Source organism: Melopsittacus undulatus, chromosome 6 (genome assembly GCF_012275295.1).
Source record: "Melopsittacus undulatus isolate bMelUnd1 chromosome 6, bMelUnd1.mat.Z, whole genome shotgun sequence".
NCBI lineage: Eukaryota > Metazoa > Chordata > Aves > Psittaciformes > Psittaculidae > Melopsittacus > Melopsittacus undulatus.
In genome coordinates, this window is record NC_047532.1 from 57,991,712 (window position 1) to 58,010,226 (window position 18,515).

The 18,515-nt window shown below is 50.5% G+C and overlaps 1 protein-coding gene across 1 annotated transcript in view; it reads left to right on the forward strand.

Moving 5' to 3' along the window:
- EPHB1 (EPH receptor B1) overlaps positions 1-18,515 on the forward strand; it is a 77,394-nt gene that overhangs the window by 55,373 nt on the left and 3,506 nt on the right. Inside the window, exons 8-16 of the mRNA XM_034064287.1 lie at positions 800-908; positions 1,121-1,185; positions 4,663-4,785; positions 7,260-7,507; positions 7,649-7,864; positions 9,943-10,092; positions 10,703-10,896; positions 11,409-11,564; positions 11,944-13,281. Of these exons, the coding sequence (XP_033920178.1) occupies positions 800-908; positions 1,121-1,185; positions 4,663-4,785; positions 7,260-7,507; positions 7,649-7,864; positions 9,943-10,092; positions 10,703-10,896; positions 11,409-11,564; positions 11,944-12,052 (1,370 nt within the window). The 3' untranslated portion in view covers positions 12,053-13,281. The remainder of the gene's footprint in view (positions 1-799; positions 909-1,120; positions 1,186-4,662; positions 4,786-7,259; positions 7,508-7,648; positions 7,865-9,942; positions 10,093-10,702; positions 10,897-11,408; positions 11,565-11,943; positions 13,282-18,515) is intronic.

Genomic DNA, 18,515 nt, shown 5'->3' on the forward strand with positions numbered 1-18,515 from the left:
AACTGCGGAATAGAAAAATACAGATAAAGGGGTGCTTATGTGCTTCTTTTGGAGTGAATTTTATGTTAACTCAGTTGTGGCTGCTGGCACAGCCTGGCAGACCTTGCTGGGGACAATTGGAGGTAGGGGGATGTTTCTGGAGCACTGCAGAAGCCCCTGTGGTTGTGGGGTCTGCTGGATACTGCTCACTGTGGGTACCCACACCACTAATGGGGCAGGGGAGAAGAGGAGGAAAATGTGGGGAGACACATGGAGGTTACAAGTGGCTTTCTTGGGCTTCGTCCAGTCCTACCTATGCCAGCTTGGCTTTCATGTCAGTCTGCTGCTGAAGGACACAGCAGGTGGCCAAGGGGATGCAGGGGGTTTGAGGGATGCTTGGTGCTGTGGTTGCTGTGGCTCTATGAAAGGAATTGGCTCATGTTAAATTTGGTCAAAATGGCAACAGGTTCACATTTTTTTGAGGGAAGAGAAACTGCTGAGGCATGGACAAAGCCATCCTGTGAACCTCATCTCTGCAGGAAACTGGGCCCATGCGTGATGGGTTTGACTTCATTCCCAGGACCTTCTCTTCTACATTTTTAACTCAAAGTATGTGTGAGCCAAGTGTGACAATCATTCCCTATGCAGTACAGCACAGACTCATCACCTACCTCAACCAACATTCCTGCCTGGATCCCCCTTGTCCCACCACCTTCCCAGGGGAGCGGCACCCGTGGAATCAGAGGGGGCATTCCCAGAAGGCTGCCCTTGCTCCATGAGTGTGCAAGGGAGAATTCACCCCTTCCCTTTTGTCTTGCAGACGACTACAAGTCAGAGCTGAGAGAACAGCTGCCTTTGATCGCGGGGTCCGCAGCGGCTGGGGTGGTCTTCATTGTCTCACTGGTGGCCATCTCCATTGTCTGCAGCAGGTGGGTCCCCATGAGATGTGTCCGTGGAAGTGGAGGTGCTAAGATGTAGCTGGGAGAGATGTGGGGTAAGAAGGGAGGGACGGGAGATCCCATAGATGGAGGGAGCACCAAGCTGTCACTGCTCAGCAGGTGCTGCTTCAGGGGAGCAGTCTGGGGCTTCTGCCAGCCACTGGTCCCTCAAGCCTGGCTTGTTTTCTCCCTTTGTCTCCCAGGAAGCGTGCCTATAGCAAGGAAGCGGTGTACAGCGATAAGTTACAGCACTACAGCACTGGGCGAGGTAAGTGGGGGAAAGTGGGCTGGGGAAACACTCCTATACCTGCACCCAGCATGTGCCCCATGCCTCCACCTTCAGTGTGTGTGGCAGGTGGATGAAAGCCCCATGGGACAGATGGAGAGGGCCATAGGGTGAGAGTAGAGATGTCCACAACTGTGTGTCTGGGAGTTATCCCAGACTGTGTGTCAGTGGTGCAGCATTGAGGGTGGGAAAAGAAGAGTGATGAGGGGGATTTGGGGGATGAGGATGGATTTGAGGGGAGAGGGAGATGTAAGGTGCAGAGGAGATAGGGAGAGGGTGCTGTGAAGACTTCCAAAGGAGATAGGGGAGGAGAGAGGTGGTATTCAGAGGGAGGATGAGCTGATTTCCTGCCGCAGCCCAGTATTGGGCTGCTCCTTCCACTGTTGTGTATAATGTCTGCTCAGGCGCCCCTGCAGCAGCCAGCAGGCCATTGTGGTGGTCAGAAGTGATAATAAAGAAGCAGCTTCACGGGGTGAGGAGTTGCCACCCAGTGCTCACAGGGTTCATGCCCACAGGATGTAAATCCCATTTATACTCTCCTAGAGATGTCTCCCAGGTGGAGTTTGCTTTCCTTGTCAGAAGAAACCACCTGCTTGGGGAAAAAAGGGATGGTGATGGGATGCAGGGATGAGTGAAGGGTGGCTGGAGAAGGGCAGGAGCAGGATGGGTGAGCATGGGGAGGAGTGGGGATGGAGTGATCAGTCTAGCAGAGAAAAACAGGAGTGCTGACAGGGATGGAGGGGGTTTGGAGGCAGCCAGGTGAGCCCAGCCAAGCCAGCAACAGCACATTAGAACTCTTGACCTTCTCAGCTTCATACCAAACCTTCCCAACATGATGGCAGGGCTGTGGGGGACCTTAAGCCTCCCAGCAAACAATAAACTGCTTTCTGAACATCACTCCGTGATCCTTAAATACAATGGACCTGTGATTTTCCTCCCTTGTTTCTCTGTGTTTCTGCACCTTGGATGTCAGGGGAAGATTTATTTGATGCCTGATGGCTTGGTCTGTGTCAGGCTGGGCTTATTTCTTTTGTTTCTCCTCTGTTTTGAAACATTTCACACCCTGGCTGTGTTCCTAGCTCACCCTAAGCACTCCAAAACACAGGGTGCTCATACCAGGTAGGAGAGAAACAAATTATGTGTCTGTGTGTAGTATTAAAGCTGGGATATGTGAGGATCAGTGCCAGGAAGACAGGGTGCTGGGGCTCCTGGTTGCACAGCAAAACCCTTTCAAGGTTAGCGAGCCTCCAGGCGCTTGGTTACTGCAGATGCTTGAGCAAAACAGGTGGGAAATTTGTGGCCAGCAACTAATGGAGTAACAAGTGCATCCATTGGAACAAATCACCCACATGTTTAGCAGCAGCACAGCAATTGCAGCTCTGCTGTTGCTCCCAGGAGCACCCCAGGATTGCCAGCTGATAAGGACTGCCCTAGGTTGGTTCTGGGGAGAGATGGGGTCTCTCAGGTTGCCATTTCTCATGCTTTTATCTCTACCACTCCTTCGCTGGGAGCCTTGAGATAGGGAAGATAGGGAAAGCGCCCTGTTGGAGTGGCGGTGATTCAGTGTGAAAGGGTTTTTCTCTGTCCCGGCAATATTTATTCCCAAGGAAAAATGATGTCAGAAAGAATCTAGTGCTGGAGTCAGGGTTGTAGGGCAGAGCGCTTAAACTTTCAGAGTGACAAAAGGTTTGCCATCATCTGCAGTAGAGATAAATGGCCTAATCCAGTTTCTAGGAGTATCGGGGTGATTTTACGAGTGCAGACCTTTCTTTGCAGGCTGGCTCAGCGTGGGTTGCCTTTGGTGCTGTGCTCCGGTACCTGGCATTTTGCCTAGGTTTTGCCAGCATAGTGATGATGAACCAGTGCCTGAGGTTTGCAGAGATCAGTAATGGGTTTAGGTGACCTAATCCCATTTGTTTGGATGGGATGAGCATTAGGGGGGGAGCTAAACCTGGTGTTCACTGAGCCTAGGAGCAGACCCCAGGGCACATCAGAGGGTGTTTGTTAACCAGCCTATGTTGATGGTGGGCAAGAAACTCCAGCATTATTGCCTGCTTTATTTCTTCAATATTTTGATCAGTGAGTCAGTCTCAGTTATGATCCTGTAAATCCCTTTGTAATCCTGGCTGGAGCATCAGCTGCTCTTGTAAAAAAATTTATGGGGCAGTTAAAGTGTATGAGACAGAGCCATAAAGGGATTTATGAACTGGGAGATGCACAGATGGCTTCATTGCAGCTTTCCCCGCCTGCCTCCAAGGTGCAGAGCTTTTGCCCCAGGTGGCCCTTTTAGGCATGAGGATGCTCCTGCCCGGTCCCTCCCAAGTCCTGAGTGCCCTGCAAGCAGTTCTCCCTAGGCAGCTGTTCTGCACCAGCTCTGCCCCTCTGTGAACCTTTCATGCCTCCTCCCAAATTACTTGCAATGTGTCTGGGAGATGATCTGGATTCCCAGCGTGGAGCTGTTCAGGGACAACGCTGTGGTCCATGTATTCATCTATGGTTGCCTCTAGAAGGGCTTTGGGAAACACCAGTGTGACAGGAATCAAACACTGTTGATCACAGTAAGTGCAAGGTGGCTCAGGAAGGAGGACCAGGCAATATCCCTCCTGGTCTCCTCCAGAGATGACCTTGAGGGGCTGCTACACCATCTCCAGTCCCCTTTTGGTTAAGAAATGGCACAGGAGGCTGATCCCCCACTGGAGGACCACAGCCCATTCCGGGTCCTCTTTGGGGACTGTTGTACAGCACCAGTGCTCAGCTCAGGCCCAGGGATGGCCATGGGCATGCTCTGACCTGCGGCTCTGCCCGTTGCCGCTCTGCAAGCCCCAGAGCATCCTGATAAGATGTCTGCTAACACCATCTAGGGAATCTGGGGGCCTCTTTTGGTTTCTCTGCCATTTGAAAAGGGCAAGATCCCACTTACTGCATCTCCCTGCAGCATGGTTGGATCCTGCTGTGTGCATTGCCCCTGTGCGAGGGACCACACACTTGTCATGGAGGCAGGCCAAGCTGTATTTTATGGCTCCATACAGGTTGTTGATTATAATTGCTGCACTCTGTCAATTTAGTAGCTGCCACAAAGCTATCAGAGGCTTTTTTTGGTAAATAAATATTTCTTCACTAATGCATTGAGCCTCATAAAGCCCTCACTGTAAAGCCAGCTAATTGTAGTTCACGTCTGTAACTGCTCCCCATTGCCAGGGAGGAGGAAGAAGAAGGATAATAGTGGAGGAACAGAGGCAGAGGGGGGAAAGAGGGAATGTAGGGGAGAGTCAGGTTGAACAGGGGAGACCAAAGAGGATGGTAGGGGTCTATGGAGGTGGTACATGTGAGGACAGTATTAGCAGCCATCTTAACGGGCATACAGAGAGTGTCAGGACATGGGGGTCTCCAGTTCTTGGCCATGGCCAATGCTGTTATTTTCTCTCCCTTTTGCTTTGCTTCTGTATTTCCTGCAACAAGGGTCTCCAGGAATGAAGATCTACATTGACCCCTTCACCTATGAGGATCCCAATGAGGCAGTCCGAGAGTTCGCTAAGGAGATTGATGTATCCTTCGTCAAGATTGAAGAAGTCATTGGAGCAGGTGGGTCTTGCCATCGCCTGCTGCCCATCCCTTCCTGCCCTCTCCACTGCTCCTGCATGGCCAGACACCCACCTGGAGCAGTTTTTTGGGGTGTACATGTGGTCCTTCACGGGAAATCCTCAAGGAATCATAGAATCATAGAATTTACTAGGTTGGAAAAGACCTTTAAGATCATTAAGGCCAAGTATTACCCCAGAACTGCCAAGACCACTCACTAAACCATGTCACTAAGGGCCTCTTCTGCATGGTTTGTGAACACTTCTAGGGATGGTGATTCCACCACTGCCCTGGGCAGACTGTTCCAATGCCTGATTGACCTTTTGATAAAGAAGTTTTTCCTAATATCCAGTTTAAACCTCCCTTGGTGCAGCTTGAGGCCACAACCTCTTGTCCTATTGTTTGTTACTGGGGAGAAGAGACCAACCCCCACGTCACTACAACCCTGTCAGGTAGCTGCAGAGAGCGATAAGGCTCCCCCTGAGCCTTATCTTCTCCAGACTAAACCACCCCAGGTCCCTCAGCTGTTCCTCATCACATTTGTGCTCCACAACCCTTCATCAGCTCTGTAGCTCCTCCCTGGACCCACTTCAGCACTTGAATCTCTCTCATGTAGTGAGGGGCCCAGAACTGAACACAGGATTCGAGGTGCAGCCTCACCAGCACCCAGCAGAGGAGGATGATCACTGCCCTCACTCTGCTGGCTACGCTAGAGCTGGTACAGGCCAGGATACCGTTGGCCTTCTTGGCTGCCTGGGCACAAGCTGGCTCATGTTGAGCTCCACCAGTCAGGACCCCAGGTCCTTTCCTGCCAAGCAGCTTTCTAGCCACTCTTCCCCAGGCCTGTAGCATTGCATGGGGTTGTTGTGGCCCAAATACAGGACCCAGTGCTTTGCCTTTCTGAACCTCATCCCATTGGCCACAGCCCATCAATCCAGCCTGTCCAGATCCCTCTGTAGAGCCTCCCTATCTTCCAGCAGATCAACACTCCCACCCAGCTTGGTGTCATCCACAAATCTACTGAGGGTGCACTCAATCCCCTCATCCAGATCGTCAGTGAAGATGTTAAACAACACTGGCCGTAACACTGAGCCCTGAGGGATACCATTAGTGACCAGTTACCAACAAGAAGTGATAACATTTGCGACCACTCTTTGTGTTAGGCCATCCAGCCAGTTTCCAACCCAATGAAGAATACACCTATCCAGGCCATGAGCAGCCAGTTTCTCCAGGAGAACACTGTGGGAGACAGTGTCAAATGCTTTACTTAATTCCTAATAGACAAAGTCCACAGCCTTTCCCTCATCAACTAGGTGGGTCACCTTATTGCAGAAGATGAGGTTGGTCAAGCAGGACTTTCCCTTCATGAACCTGTGCTGACTGGGCCAGATCCCCGTGTTTTCCCCCACATGCTTTATAATCTCACTTAAGATCATCTGCTTCATGACCGTCCCTGGCACTAAGGTCAGGCTGACAGGTTTGTAGCTTCTGGGGTCCTCCTTCCTGCCCTTTTTGTAGAGAAGTGTCATGTTGGCCAATCTCCAGTCCTCAGGGACCTGCCCACTAGACCAGGAAGCCTCAAGACATCAGGTTTTATGATGAATTCGGGTGGACACAAAGTTGATTTGTGTTCTTACAGTTTCTATGAGGCAGGAAAAGCTCTATGAACATATTTGCTAGATGACAGTGGGGCCTCTTGGGATTTCCCATTTGGCTTTTCCATGAGATAACAAGAAAAAATCAGATCTCGCTCTAGTCTGTGCCATATTTCTATACATATGTATATATACATACATGCACATATCTGTATGTCATCTGTGCTGGTTTTATTGCCATTTTTAAATTAACGTGTTATACTTGTAGAAGAGAAAGTGAGAAGCCAGGGGAAGTTGTGGTGAAGCAATGAGCTAGTTTGATCGGGATCAAGTTCAGAGGTGCATTAGCTGCCCTTTGCTACTCATCAAGGCAAAGTGGCTGCAAACCTGGCTTAAACATAATCCCTCCACAGGCAAATTTTGCCTTGGTGAAGGAAAAGCTTTCCCGCTGAAAATGAGAGGACATTTTCTCTGCATTTTAAATCAGAGGGCAGCAATGCAAACAACCCAACTATTTTCCATTCCAAGATAAGTGATGTGCAAAAAGGCAACTGAGATTATCAAGGCTGACAGCTGATATTTGAGGTAGTCCTTAAATGTTGTTGCTCTTGCTCTGCAAATCCTTATTAGGGGGGTTGCAAGAGGAACCCCAGCCTCTTCTTCTATTGGTCACCTTGGAGAAGATTGCAAGCCTAAACACTTCCTCAGCAGCAAACATTGCCCCTTTTAAAGAGGACAGGTGAATAGATTTATAGAGGAGAGTATTGCCGAAGGTAATTCCTCATCCAGTGGGTTTGGAGACCAAGCAGCTCAAGGTACCATTATGCTTTGCAATGTTTTTTGTGGAGGAGTAGATGGTAGCGGATGGTCTTGCACTTGCAGGGGAGTTTGGAGAAGTGTATAAAGGACGCCTGAAGCTGCCTGGCAAGCGGGAGATCTACGTGGCCATCAAAACACTCAAAGCTGGCTATTCTGAGAAGCAGCGCCGGGATTTCCTGAGCGAGGCCAGCATCATGGGGCAGTTTGACCACCCCAACATCATTCGGCTGGAAGGGGTGGTGACCAAAAGCCGACCAGTCATGATCATCACTGAATTCATGGAGAATGGGGCCCTTGACTCCTTCCTGCGGGTAAGATGCTGGCATACCTCTGCCTTAATCAGTTAGGGCAGGTGGGTAGTCCTCTGTGGAGGTGCAGCATCCTCTTAAGATTGGGCTGAGCAGCTGTGGGGTCTGTATGCTCACCCCAGTGCCTGCTCTTTCTGATTGCAGCAAAATGATGGCCAGTTCACAGTGATACAGCTGGTGGGGATGCTCAGAGGAATTGCTGCTGGGATGAAGTACCTTGCAGAGATGAATTATGTGCACCGAGACCTGGCTGCCAGGAACATCCTGGTCAACAGCAACCTGGTGTGCAAAGTGTCTGACTTTGGCCTCTCACGCTATTTGCAGGATGATACGTCTGACCCTACCTACACCAGCTCCTTGGTATGTACTTCGTGAGGTTTTGTTTTGCCCACCATCCCCAGTGCCTGCCTTGCATCTGCTGCCAGCTGGACCTGGGAGAAGGGCACTGGATGTATACTCCAGATATTCCACCATGGGTGGGAGCATCTCAGGAGGGTTCCCACCACACAGGCTTGTGGCCCAGGGCCCCTGGCTGTGGTTCCCACCCATCATCCTCTTTTGCCTCTTTTCTCTTCCTTCTTTTATGTTTTTTGCATCACTCCTCCTCCAAGCACCTTTCTGCCCTTGGCAGTTTCCAGAAAAGCCCCTTCGTTCTCCTCCATGAAGGGAAGGTGCATGGAGGAGTCACTGCAGAGACAGTAAGGGAGATCACAGCGTCTCCTGATGGCACAGCTATGGCATTTTAACTCCCTGGTGCTCCAGGTCTGGTATGCCTTTCTCTGCTGGAACCTTGTTCCAGCATTAATGAAAGAGTCAAGCCTAATGGGAGTTCTGCTGTTCCCCAGCCACCCTTCTCATCCTTAATTAACTCATTTGTACGTAATGGCAGCCCCACTGTCCCTTTGCTCCCTGCCACCCCAGGGGACACCCAACTCCCCACCATGACCATTCTCCGGCCAGCAAGCTCATGAGACCCTTAGTGGTGTTAAAGATGATTAGAGGAGAAGGGAATGAGCAGCCCCTTGGCCTCATCTAATTGATTAATTAAAAGACCATGCACTGGGTGCAAACACAAGGCAGCACCGACTCCTGTAGCAGCAGTTTCTTGAGCTCCAGCCTCCAAAGTGGGAAACACATGGAGTGCCTTTATGGCTGACTTTGTGTTTTGGCCCAGTTGCAGCCCCTTGCTCTTTATCCCCTGCTCATGGGATGTTTCGCCCTACACTGGACCTGCCTCATTCCTTGCCCAGACCTGTGCTGCAGGCAGTGGCCTTGGGTCAGACACCCAGCAGTAGCTGCTAGGATGAGGTATGAAGTAGCCTTTCCACCACCTTTAGAGATAAAAGAGGTTGTCTCATCTGTGTTTTTATTTAATTTAAGCCATAATAGATCTGCCCGGCAGCTGGGAAGTGATGCTGTGCCTGTGATTACATCACTCTGCCTCCCACAGCAGGTTTTTAGCTCTGGGGAAAAGGCAGGAAAAACAACCTAGCAGTTAATTTCTCCATTTGTAGTTATTCAAATCACATTTTTTGCCATTCATCTTTCAAGAGCAGCTGACACTTCGGCAGAAAGCCTACGCAAAACAATTGCACTGAACGCTTTACAGTGCAGTTCTGCCCCCAGTAAATACTGGACATGTCTGTGGTTTTCCTTCATCCCTTGGCTGGTTTTGTTGTTATTTCAGGGTTGCTTTCCCTTGGAGCATTCCCTCTGTACACACTGTCCCTCCACAGCATCCCTGCCCTCTTGGCATGGCCTCCAGCTCTTCCCATCCTGCCAGGAGCTAATGGGATGGCTTGAGACACTGAGCCTGATTTTGAGCCTTTAGGAGAAGTGAGGGGCCCTGTGTCCAAGGTGCTTTCCTATTTCAGTGCTTTCTGAGTCTCCTTTGAGGCTTAAAGATGTTCTCATATTTGCATCCCTCTCCAGAAGTAGGGCTGGAAGGACCTTCCAACAGTTGTGGGAGCCCAGATGATCCTGAAGAGAATGCTTTTAGGTTTGACCTTGTTTCCATTGAAGGCCGATGCATGGGGATAGCTGTGGCTTCTTAACCTGTGATAAGCACTAATGTAGTCCTGCTAATAGCCCTTGTCACCTGCTGTCTCCCTGGGTAAGGGACCTGAGGACAGGCTATTGATGTGCTGGGTCCTGTAGGGCAGCCAGAGTGAGGAGGTGTCATTCAGAGGTCACATGTGAGTAGGATAAACCCTTTTGTTTTGCTTAGTGAGGCCTTTCTGTGCAGGTACATGATACGTCCATGGGCATGTTTTTGGCTCCTGTCTCCTCTTCACATCGGGTACCACCAGCTCACTCCTTGGTGGCATCCCTAGGACTGGCAGCCAGGGCTGTGCAGAATGGCTCCAACCCTGGCTCATGGATGTCCAGGCTCCTCTGCCAAGGGAGCTGTTTCTCAGCTGCTCTCCCTTTTTCCTTAGGGGGGGAAGATCCCTGTCAGGTGGACAGCACCAGAGGCCATTGCCTACCGCAAGTTCACCTCGGCCAGCGACGTCTGGAGCTATGGCATCGTCATGTGGGAGGTGATGTCGTTTGGGGAGAGGCCCTACTGGGACATGTCCAACCAAGATGTAAGCACTGGGGTCATTCACACAGCTCTGGAGGTGATGGTGGGCTTATTCCCAAAACAATGGCTGAATGGTTATCTGCTCTTTCATGAAGCCTCGGCAGCACTCAGTTTTGGAGATGAAACAGGCTAGGGAACAGGAGGATGCAAGGAGGAAAATTGGGAAGAAAAGCCAGTGGGCTGGTAATTGGACTTCAGCAAGCCGCAGGGCCTTTGAAAATGTTCAGAGGGTTTGTGAGCAGGGAAAGAGCTTTGGTAGTTGGACTGCTGTACTCCGATGCGATCTGCTGAGATAATGAGTGGCAGCTCTCTGCAGAGAGGAACTGCGGTGCGCGGAGCATCAGAGCAGAGATTAACCTCTGAGGGCCCCAGCTCTGTCGGAGCCAGGAGAGTCTCCTCCTGCTCCCTTTGCTGCTGATCAGATGGGCTGGCAGCTGCCTTCCCAGTCTGTGGCAGCGCTGCCTGTAGCACCTCTGCCCGCACAAGGAGCTTGGCTCGGAATGAGGAGTGGCAGGGGTGGCTTACCGACTGCTCTGGCTGTGTTTTCTTCCTATATGAGATCTCCAAGTCCCTCATCCTCCTCACATGCTGCTTTCTTCCCTGCTACCCTGCAGGTCATCAATGCCATTGAGCAGGATTACCGGCTCCCACCACCCATGGACTGTCCTGCTGCCCTGCACCAATTGATGCTGGACTGCTGGCAGAAGGACCGCAACACCCGTCCTCGCTTCACCGAGATAGTCAACACCCTGGATAAAATGATCCGCAACCCGGCAAGCCTCAAAACTGTGGCTACCATCACCGCTGTGTGAGTCTCCCAGCACGTGGGGAATGCTCTCAGGTCTGCATCCCAAGCCATGGCGACAGGCTCCCTGCACAGCTTGTGCTGCTGGAGGGAATGATAGGAATTCATCAATCATTTGCCAGGCTTGGGGGGTTTCTGTCTTTGCTTTGCCTGACAGGCAGACAAAGAACACATAGTTTTCAGTCAAGCCAAGCAATAATTCTTTGTTATTGATTCTTTATGGTGTGTGACCATACGGGTGCAGTGTCCGTTCTGCCAGTGTCTCTGTCCCTGCAGTTCCTGCAGCTGGATTACAACGTGTGGGGTTGCAAACTGCTGATCAGCAGAGCAGTATTCACATGGGACAGGCCTTCCTCATGGCCTTCCTTGTCTCAGACATTTGGTGGGAGCAGGGTAGTGCTGGGGGATGCACAAGACCACAGGCTTGGGGAGGGCATCTGTGCACTGGCTGGGCTCTTGTATGGCAGCCCCTAGGCACTGGTTGGGCTTGTTGCCAGCAGTATGTCCTCTTGCAGGCCTTCTCAGCCCCTCCTTGACCGCTCCATCCCCGACTTCACTGCCTTTACCTCAGTAGACGACTGGCTGAGCGCTGTGAAGATGAGCCAGTACCGAGACAGCTTCCTGACTGCTGGCTTCACCTCCCTGCAGCTTGTTGCCCAGATGACATCAGAGTAAGTTGGGTGCCATGTGAGGGATGCCCAAAAGCTGGATGCTGTCCAAGGCTGGTTGGGGTTGCAGGGTGGTGGGAAGGTCAGTTTAAGGCACCTGCAAAGGAAGGGTGCAAGTATCCATCACACTGATCAGCTGAAGCACCCTGAGTCTGGAGGTGGCTGTGTTCACCATCTGGGCATCAGTGTGTGGGTCTCCCTGCTCTTGGTCCCACTTTGTCCCAGTGATACTCACAGGGCTGCACTTGAGCACTGTGGCTGTTCTGCTGCTGAAAGGCATGGACCAGCTGAATTTACATCCCTCACCACACCAAGAGACAGCAAACTGGATACACTGGCCTGCAGCTGCCCACTGATATTTCTCTGTCTATCTGTGTTCCAGAGACCTCTTGAGAATAGGGGTGACTTTGGCTGGGCACCAGAAGAAGATCCTGAACAGTGTCCAGTCCATGCGAGTACAGATGAGTCAGTCTCCGACCTCGATGGCATGACGTCCCTTGTTCGATGGGGAAGGGGATGGGGAGGGCACGTAGTGGAGGGGCAGAGGTGGGAGGGGAGGAACTGACAGGCCCCATGGGCAGCATTTGGAGAGATGCTGCCTCTGCCTGGGGAACTGTGACCGCAGATGAAGGATGTTCCTGGGACTCATCTCTAACTGGTGACTTCCGTTCCTCACCAACAAAAGCACACTTACCACTGTCATGGGGAACAGCTTATAAATACATATAAATATGTACAAATCATATATTTAAAAAACAAAACAAACACAGAAAAACAATGAAGACAAACCAATGTGCATTGGGGAAGCAAACCCAAACCCTAGAGACCAGACTCCAATCCCACCACCAGTGAGCAGTGGTCAAAACTGAGAAGGGGGAAGGGAGAGGCATGAAATGGAGCATCCCATCCGGAGAAACCACCTTCCTTTTCTTCTTTTGACCTCCCTCCCTGCCCTGTCCTTCCCTGCTCACCCCACTCCCTTCTCTGCTCATGGACTGGAAGTCCTGAAGACTTCTCCACAGCTCCCTGCCATCCCACCCGGGTGCCGCTCCAGCAACTACCAAAGGACTTCACTGACCACTGCATGGAGGATCCGACTCAATCCAGTTAATGTCTTCATATTGAAGAAGTGATGTACCTTCAATAGAAAACCTTGGGGTTTTTTTTTTGGTTGGTTTTTTTTTTCTCTTTTGCTTGCATTTTTTTCCAAAAAGGAAAAAAAAAGAAAAAGGATTAAAAAAAAATACCAATCCATCCTGGAAAACAGAAAGAGGTGTTCCCGTGTGTGTGTGCGCTCGTGCGCGTGTGTACGTCGTTACCCTACCGTGGACTCACTGCTTGTCCATGACTGAAGATCACCGCTGACCCTGCGGCCAGCAGCTAGCTGGTCCCCAGCCCAGGGGGGAACAGGGGTTGTACCCACAGCTCCCAGGAGTGGGAGGGAGCAGGGAAGTGCCCAACAGCAAAGCATCCTGCAATCAAGGAGGATGCCAAGGGCCAGCCGGTGCGATGGGGACGGGATGGGACTGGAGGAGCTGCTGTGTGGTTGTGACTGGGTTGGTGACTGCTGGAGAAGGAGAGGTGCTCTGGGAAACAGACTGCTAAGGCCTCCCGAGCCTCAGCGATGCGTGGAAGATGGCTATGGAGGACTTTTTTCTCCGTCTTGTGGACCTAAGGATTTTGACATTGATTTACAGACTTAGGTTTCATGGCTTCAGAGGTAGGTCCATTAGTCTTGTGTATGTCTCTGTTCATCCACCTGTCCTTTTGCTGTGTTTTACTACTTGTTTCCTTAAAGCCTCTTCCAGTGAATGTTTCCCTGTGTTTAATTTGATTTTCTTTTTGTTCCACCGTCGGTCTCTTTTGCAAATTGATCTAGTTAAAATTACTAGACGCGTGTCAGTGTTTACACAGAATATTTTAAGACTGGGCAATCTGACTTCCCTCTGTGGATCGCGCTGGGAGTTTATAAAATGAATGAACTCTTAATAAGGCTTTTACTTAGATGGTTGTGTGCAGGCTGTAATGATCCATCACCATGGTCTTCCAGGCACTGCACTGGCAGCAGGCAGCACCCACATGGCAGGGAGAGCAGCGGCATGGGCAGGCTGCCCATTGTGCCTCAGGGGCTGCTGGTCCCTGCTCTTATTCGGTGGCCTGTACATGTGTGAGAAACTCTGTCCTCCTTGAGCATCCACCCCCACTGGGGGGATGCCCCACATCTGCTTGCGCCCTGTTGCATCCATGTTGTGTTGGATGTACTGCATCCTCCTGGGCTGCGGGGATGCACCCCATCCAGCTCTGCCACAGGGATACCTTGTGTCTGTGCTATGGGGGTACCCATATCTGGCTGTGCCGTGGGGATGCTCTGTCCATTGGTGCCTGGAGGATGTCTCCTGTCTACCTGTGCTGTGGATTTTCCCCCTTGTCCTTCCTTGCTGTGGAGATGCCTCACATCCAATCACACCATGGGGTTGCTCCTTGTCCATCTGCACAATTGGATTGCCCAGCGTCCTGCTCTCTGGCTAGGGGACCCCCTTGTGTCCTATGGAGAGTATGTACTTGGTTCAGGAGGATGGTGGCTGACACCACCAGCAGATGAAGGACCCTGGTGATGGGGTGCTTTTTACACCTGCAATTTTAGTTCTTTAATTGCCTGAAGAAGATGGCCCACTGCTCTGCTGAAGAACAGGAACTAACAAGATACAGGAATGAGCTTGTTTCAAATCACTGAACTCCCCCCAGAGAAGGAGACAGAGAAAAACACCCCTTGTTTACAACAGCAGGGACTGCTCCTCGTCCTGTCTGATAGACGATTGCTAATACCTCTTGGGATACTTGCGGCCCAAATCTGTATTCCAGGATGTTGTCACACGGAATACAACATGCAGATGGAGCGGGCACTGTGCATGCTAATATGCTGCCTCACCACATTGATATTCGCTGGCAGTGAAGGATCCTTTGTGGGTTTTTTTTATGATTTTTATTAGAAGGAAGCTAAAGGCATTTAAAGAAGTGCATGAGAGCGACACAGACTAAATATCAAAACCCCACCTTTATGACTCCCCTGGTGTATGTTGCTCGGCTGCGCAAGCACCTGTGAAGCAGCTGGTCCGGCAGCCCTGCTCTGCATCCTCCTGGATGGAGGGATGATGTGATGGCATCACAGCCCTTTCTTAATATAAAGCTTGTAACATGAAGCATCGAGTCCTGCACATCCAACCCAGCAGATGGGGTACCTACAAGTGGATAAACTGGCTGCCCAAGTACTCAGATGCTTTCAGAGATACTGAGCCCTGCTTTACATCTTGGTTTGATTTCCCAGTGTGGATAATGCTCATGACCTTCCTTGGCTCTTGGCTCACCTGAGCTGCCAAACACTGATAGACAAAGTACCACTGCTGCCTTGCCCATACCCATGCCCATTGCTGCAGGCAAGTTTCTGGCTTGCAAAGAACTTGTGCTGTGGGTGTCAGCATGGAAAGGAAGCACATCTGGGCCCCGGGTCTGCCACTGATGGAGGAGGGAGAGGCTTTTGTCTGAGAGTGGCACCGTGTTTGCATAGCACAGATTTGCAGCTTTCCCCATGCTTCACAAAGCCTTTCTGTCCAGGAATGATAGCATTATCTCTGCCTAGTCATGACAGCATGGCTGTGTGTCTTTGCATTGGCTCTTCTTTTCCTTCATCAGATGCCAAGGAGGAAGCTCTCACCAGGGTAGGAGGTGCAGGGCCCCATCAAAGAGGTGCTGCCTAAGTCAAGGCTTGCTGCCAGCGTTCAGTCCTCTGTGTCAGAAGGAGACTCCTGAGTGCTTGGCTGGTCATTGGTTGGCTCAGGTCATTTAAGAAGTCTCCTTCACTAACGATGTTGTGGAGAAGCAGTCAAGATGCTCTCACTTTGCCTTGTGCAGAGATGAGGCAGAAGCCACAGGCAGTGGTGGGACCTGGAGCTATGTTTTTGTGCACTGAGGAGTGGTGCAGTTTTGGATCCACTGGATGCTTTGCCAACGTGGAGCAGTTTTGTCAAATGTAGGGAATGGACCCCACATTTGGCAAAAAGAAAAAAGAAAAAAAAGTGGAAAAAAATAAAATGACACCACTAACTGTGGTCTAAAAATTAAAGCTTCTGTTTCACATCGTCTTCTGATCCATTGGAATTCCTTTTTTAGATCCCAAAGGGTAAGGGATGGCTCAAAAATCATCCCCCCACCCCCCCCCCCCCCCCCCCCCCCCCCCCCCCCCCCCCCGCAGTTTTGGTTTGCACAGAAATGAAAGTTAGAAAAAGATTTTTCTGGTCAAAATGAACCAACTCCACAGACCTCTCCTCTAGGCTGGGTTTCATCCATCACACAGGGTCCTGGTAGGTTCATCTGCCGTTTGCTGGTGCTGGGAGGTGCCCTTCACTGGTGGACTCTGCTGGGGTGGGTTGTAGCTTCTGGTAGCTGAAGCTCAGTCATGGCACTTTGCTCCTCTGACTGCTCCTGCCTCTGTGCTTAGGAGCAGCACTCGGATGTGGTTGCTCACCTGGGTTGCCTTCAAGTGAGCCCGCATCGTGCTTGCCGTGCTCCTGTCCTTTCACAGGAATGCTTGGCAGTTGTCAGCTCCTTCTCTGCATTCCTATGGCAACTGCAAAAACCTCAGCCCTTTTGTATCTTTTGTGTGTGTGTCTGTGTTGGCTTTGTCTTTTTTTTTTCATGTTGTATTACATTAATAAAATGGAATTTTGCTACAAAACCGTTTTCAGACCTTGGCCCCAGCTCTTGGTGTGAGAGTGAGTGGGCAAGGTGATCCCATCTAGACTGAATGTTGCCGACTGGCTTCACATTTCCCTCTCTCTTCTGCATCCTCTGGTGCCAGCCCCCCTGTATGGCTCCCCACATTCCCCCACAAAAACCCCCACTGACAATTCAGCTGCATCTTTTCCCCCAGGGCTTTGCTGTGTCTTTTGTATAACCCCATCCCTGGTGGGCTGCAGTGTGCATGATGGAGGAGGCAGCAGCAGCTTTCTCAATAGCAGTAATTAAAACGAGATGTCGTGCCGCTGCAAGCGAAGGTGAACTCAGCCACTTGCACATCCAAGGGGAGAGGGAGCTTTTGAACGCGGAAGAGGAGCATGTATTAATAGCATTATTATGTGCCTCTTTCTAGAAAAAAAAGGAAAAAAAAAGAATGTATTTTATGCCATTTAATGACCTTCAAATTAACAGTTCTTTGAAAGCACTTATGTATATTTAATTTTAAATGTTGCTGCAAGTCAGAGCGGGGCTTGCGATGAAAACAGCAGGCAGCCGGTTTTTAAATAACAGCAAGTTCAGACCATTATTTCTGAGCCTGTCAGCTTCTGGTGCTTGTAATGCTTCTTTCCCTAGAGAAAATGGGGCTGTCTCTCCCCATCTTCCTCTTCCCTTCTCCTCCATCTCTCCTCCAGGAGCTCCCTCGTACCAGCCTAGCCCTGAAGGTTCTCTTCTGATTTCCTCTCCTCTGAAGGGCAATGGCATCCTCTTGGCAAGCCAGTGGGGAGGATGCTGATTTGGAGTGAGGGAAGGGTTGTATTGGGGTTGATTTGCAGAGGTCTTGTCAATGAAGCTGGCTGCATCCCTGCCTGCTGGTTGAGGGCATCCCTGTGGGAGTCAGAGGAGCATCACAGCTGGCCTGTGGCCTAGTATAAATTGTTGGGCATCACCTACGGATGTTTTTTATTGCATTGCCACCAACACCTTTGTTGTATGATGGGGACAGACACGTTTGCGTTTGTTGGGGTCTGAATTAATGCTTTTGCCTCTGATCCATAAAAGCTGCCGATATATTTGAGCCACTCTGCGTTCACTTGGAAATCATTACTCTTAAACATCGAATTTGACTTTAAAGGAAAAGGGATCAATCAGTTTCTAAAATGAGGAATGGATTCATAGACCCTGCGGTGGATTTTCAAGCTCTCAGAATGTTCTGCAGCTCCAAGGCCAACCATCCTCTTCCAGCTGCAGGTGGAAAGGGAGGTGGTTGGGGCCAGGGTTTCACATCCAGCTCATGCATTCATGCAGGTGCTGTGTGTCTCCTGCTTCCTTAATGTCCCCACTGTGCAAGGAGCTGCAGGGGATTATTTAACCACCATGTCATCATCTGCATTGGTGCCTCGTCTATGAAAGATCCTGCCAGAGTGGATGCTGATCTAATTATGATTTGGAAACCTTCCATATTATCTTCAAAGAGCCTGAAGAAGACCTTTTCCAGCAGTTCCCAGTGAATCTCTGTTTCAGAAGAGACAGAAAGTTCCTAAGTGATGATGGAAAACAGATGAAGTCCATGCCCATAGGACTCCCATGGCAAGTTATTTCACCCTGTCAGTGATTACTCCGTTGCTCCTGTTTCAGCTTATATTTTTCAAATAATCGGTTTGTGTTGGATGGGTCTTTCAAAGATTATCTTGTCCAGCTCTCATGCCATGGGAGAATGGCTGTGCTCAACCTTCTCCAAACCCTGTCTCTGGGAGGTGTGAGAGCTGCCATTGTGTTGCGTTCTCCCAGTTTTGATGCACTTGGGTTGTGGTTCTGCATCTGTGTCTTGGGGGATGTCTGCTGGCTTGTGTCCATCTGTTGTTGGACCAGGTGGACTATATTGCTATCCCAGGGTTTGGCTTGGAAAGAGGAGCAGATGCGGCTGTTCTGGTCAGGAGAGGAAATGTGAGATGGGAACCAGGCAAATGCCTTTGGGTACTGTAAGTATCCACAGCATTAAATTTGGTCTCTTGAGTCATAGAATCCTAGATTGGTTTGACTTAGAAGGGACCTTAAAGTTTAGAGAAGAAGTTCATATCCAAGAAGCAAATCGGTGCTAGGGAAGGAAATGCATCTTCCTGTGGTGACTATGGTACCATTCAGCTGGGCCTTTCTGGGTTGTCAGAGCTGCTGGCACTCTGGGGACAGTGTCCCAATTTGTCCTATCTGCTTTGGCTGTCC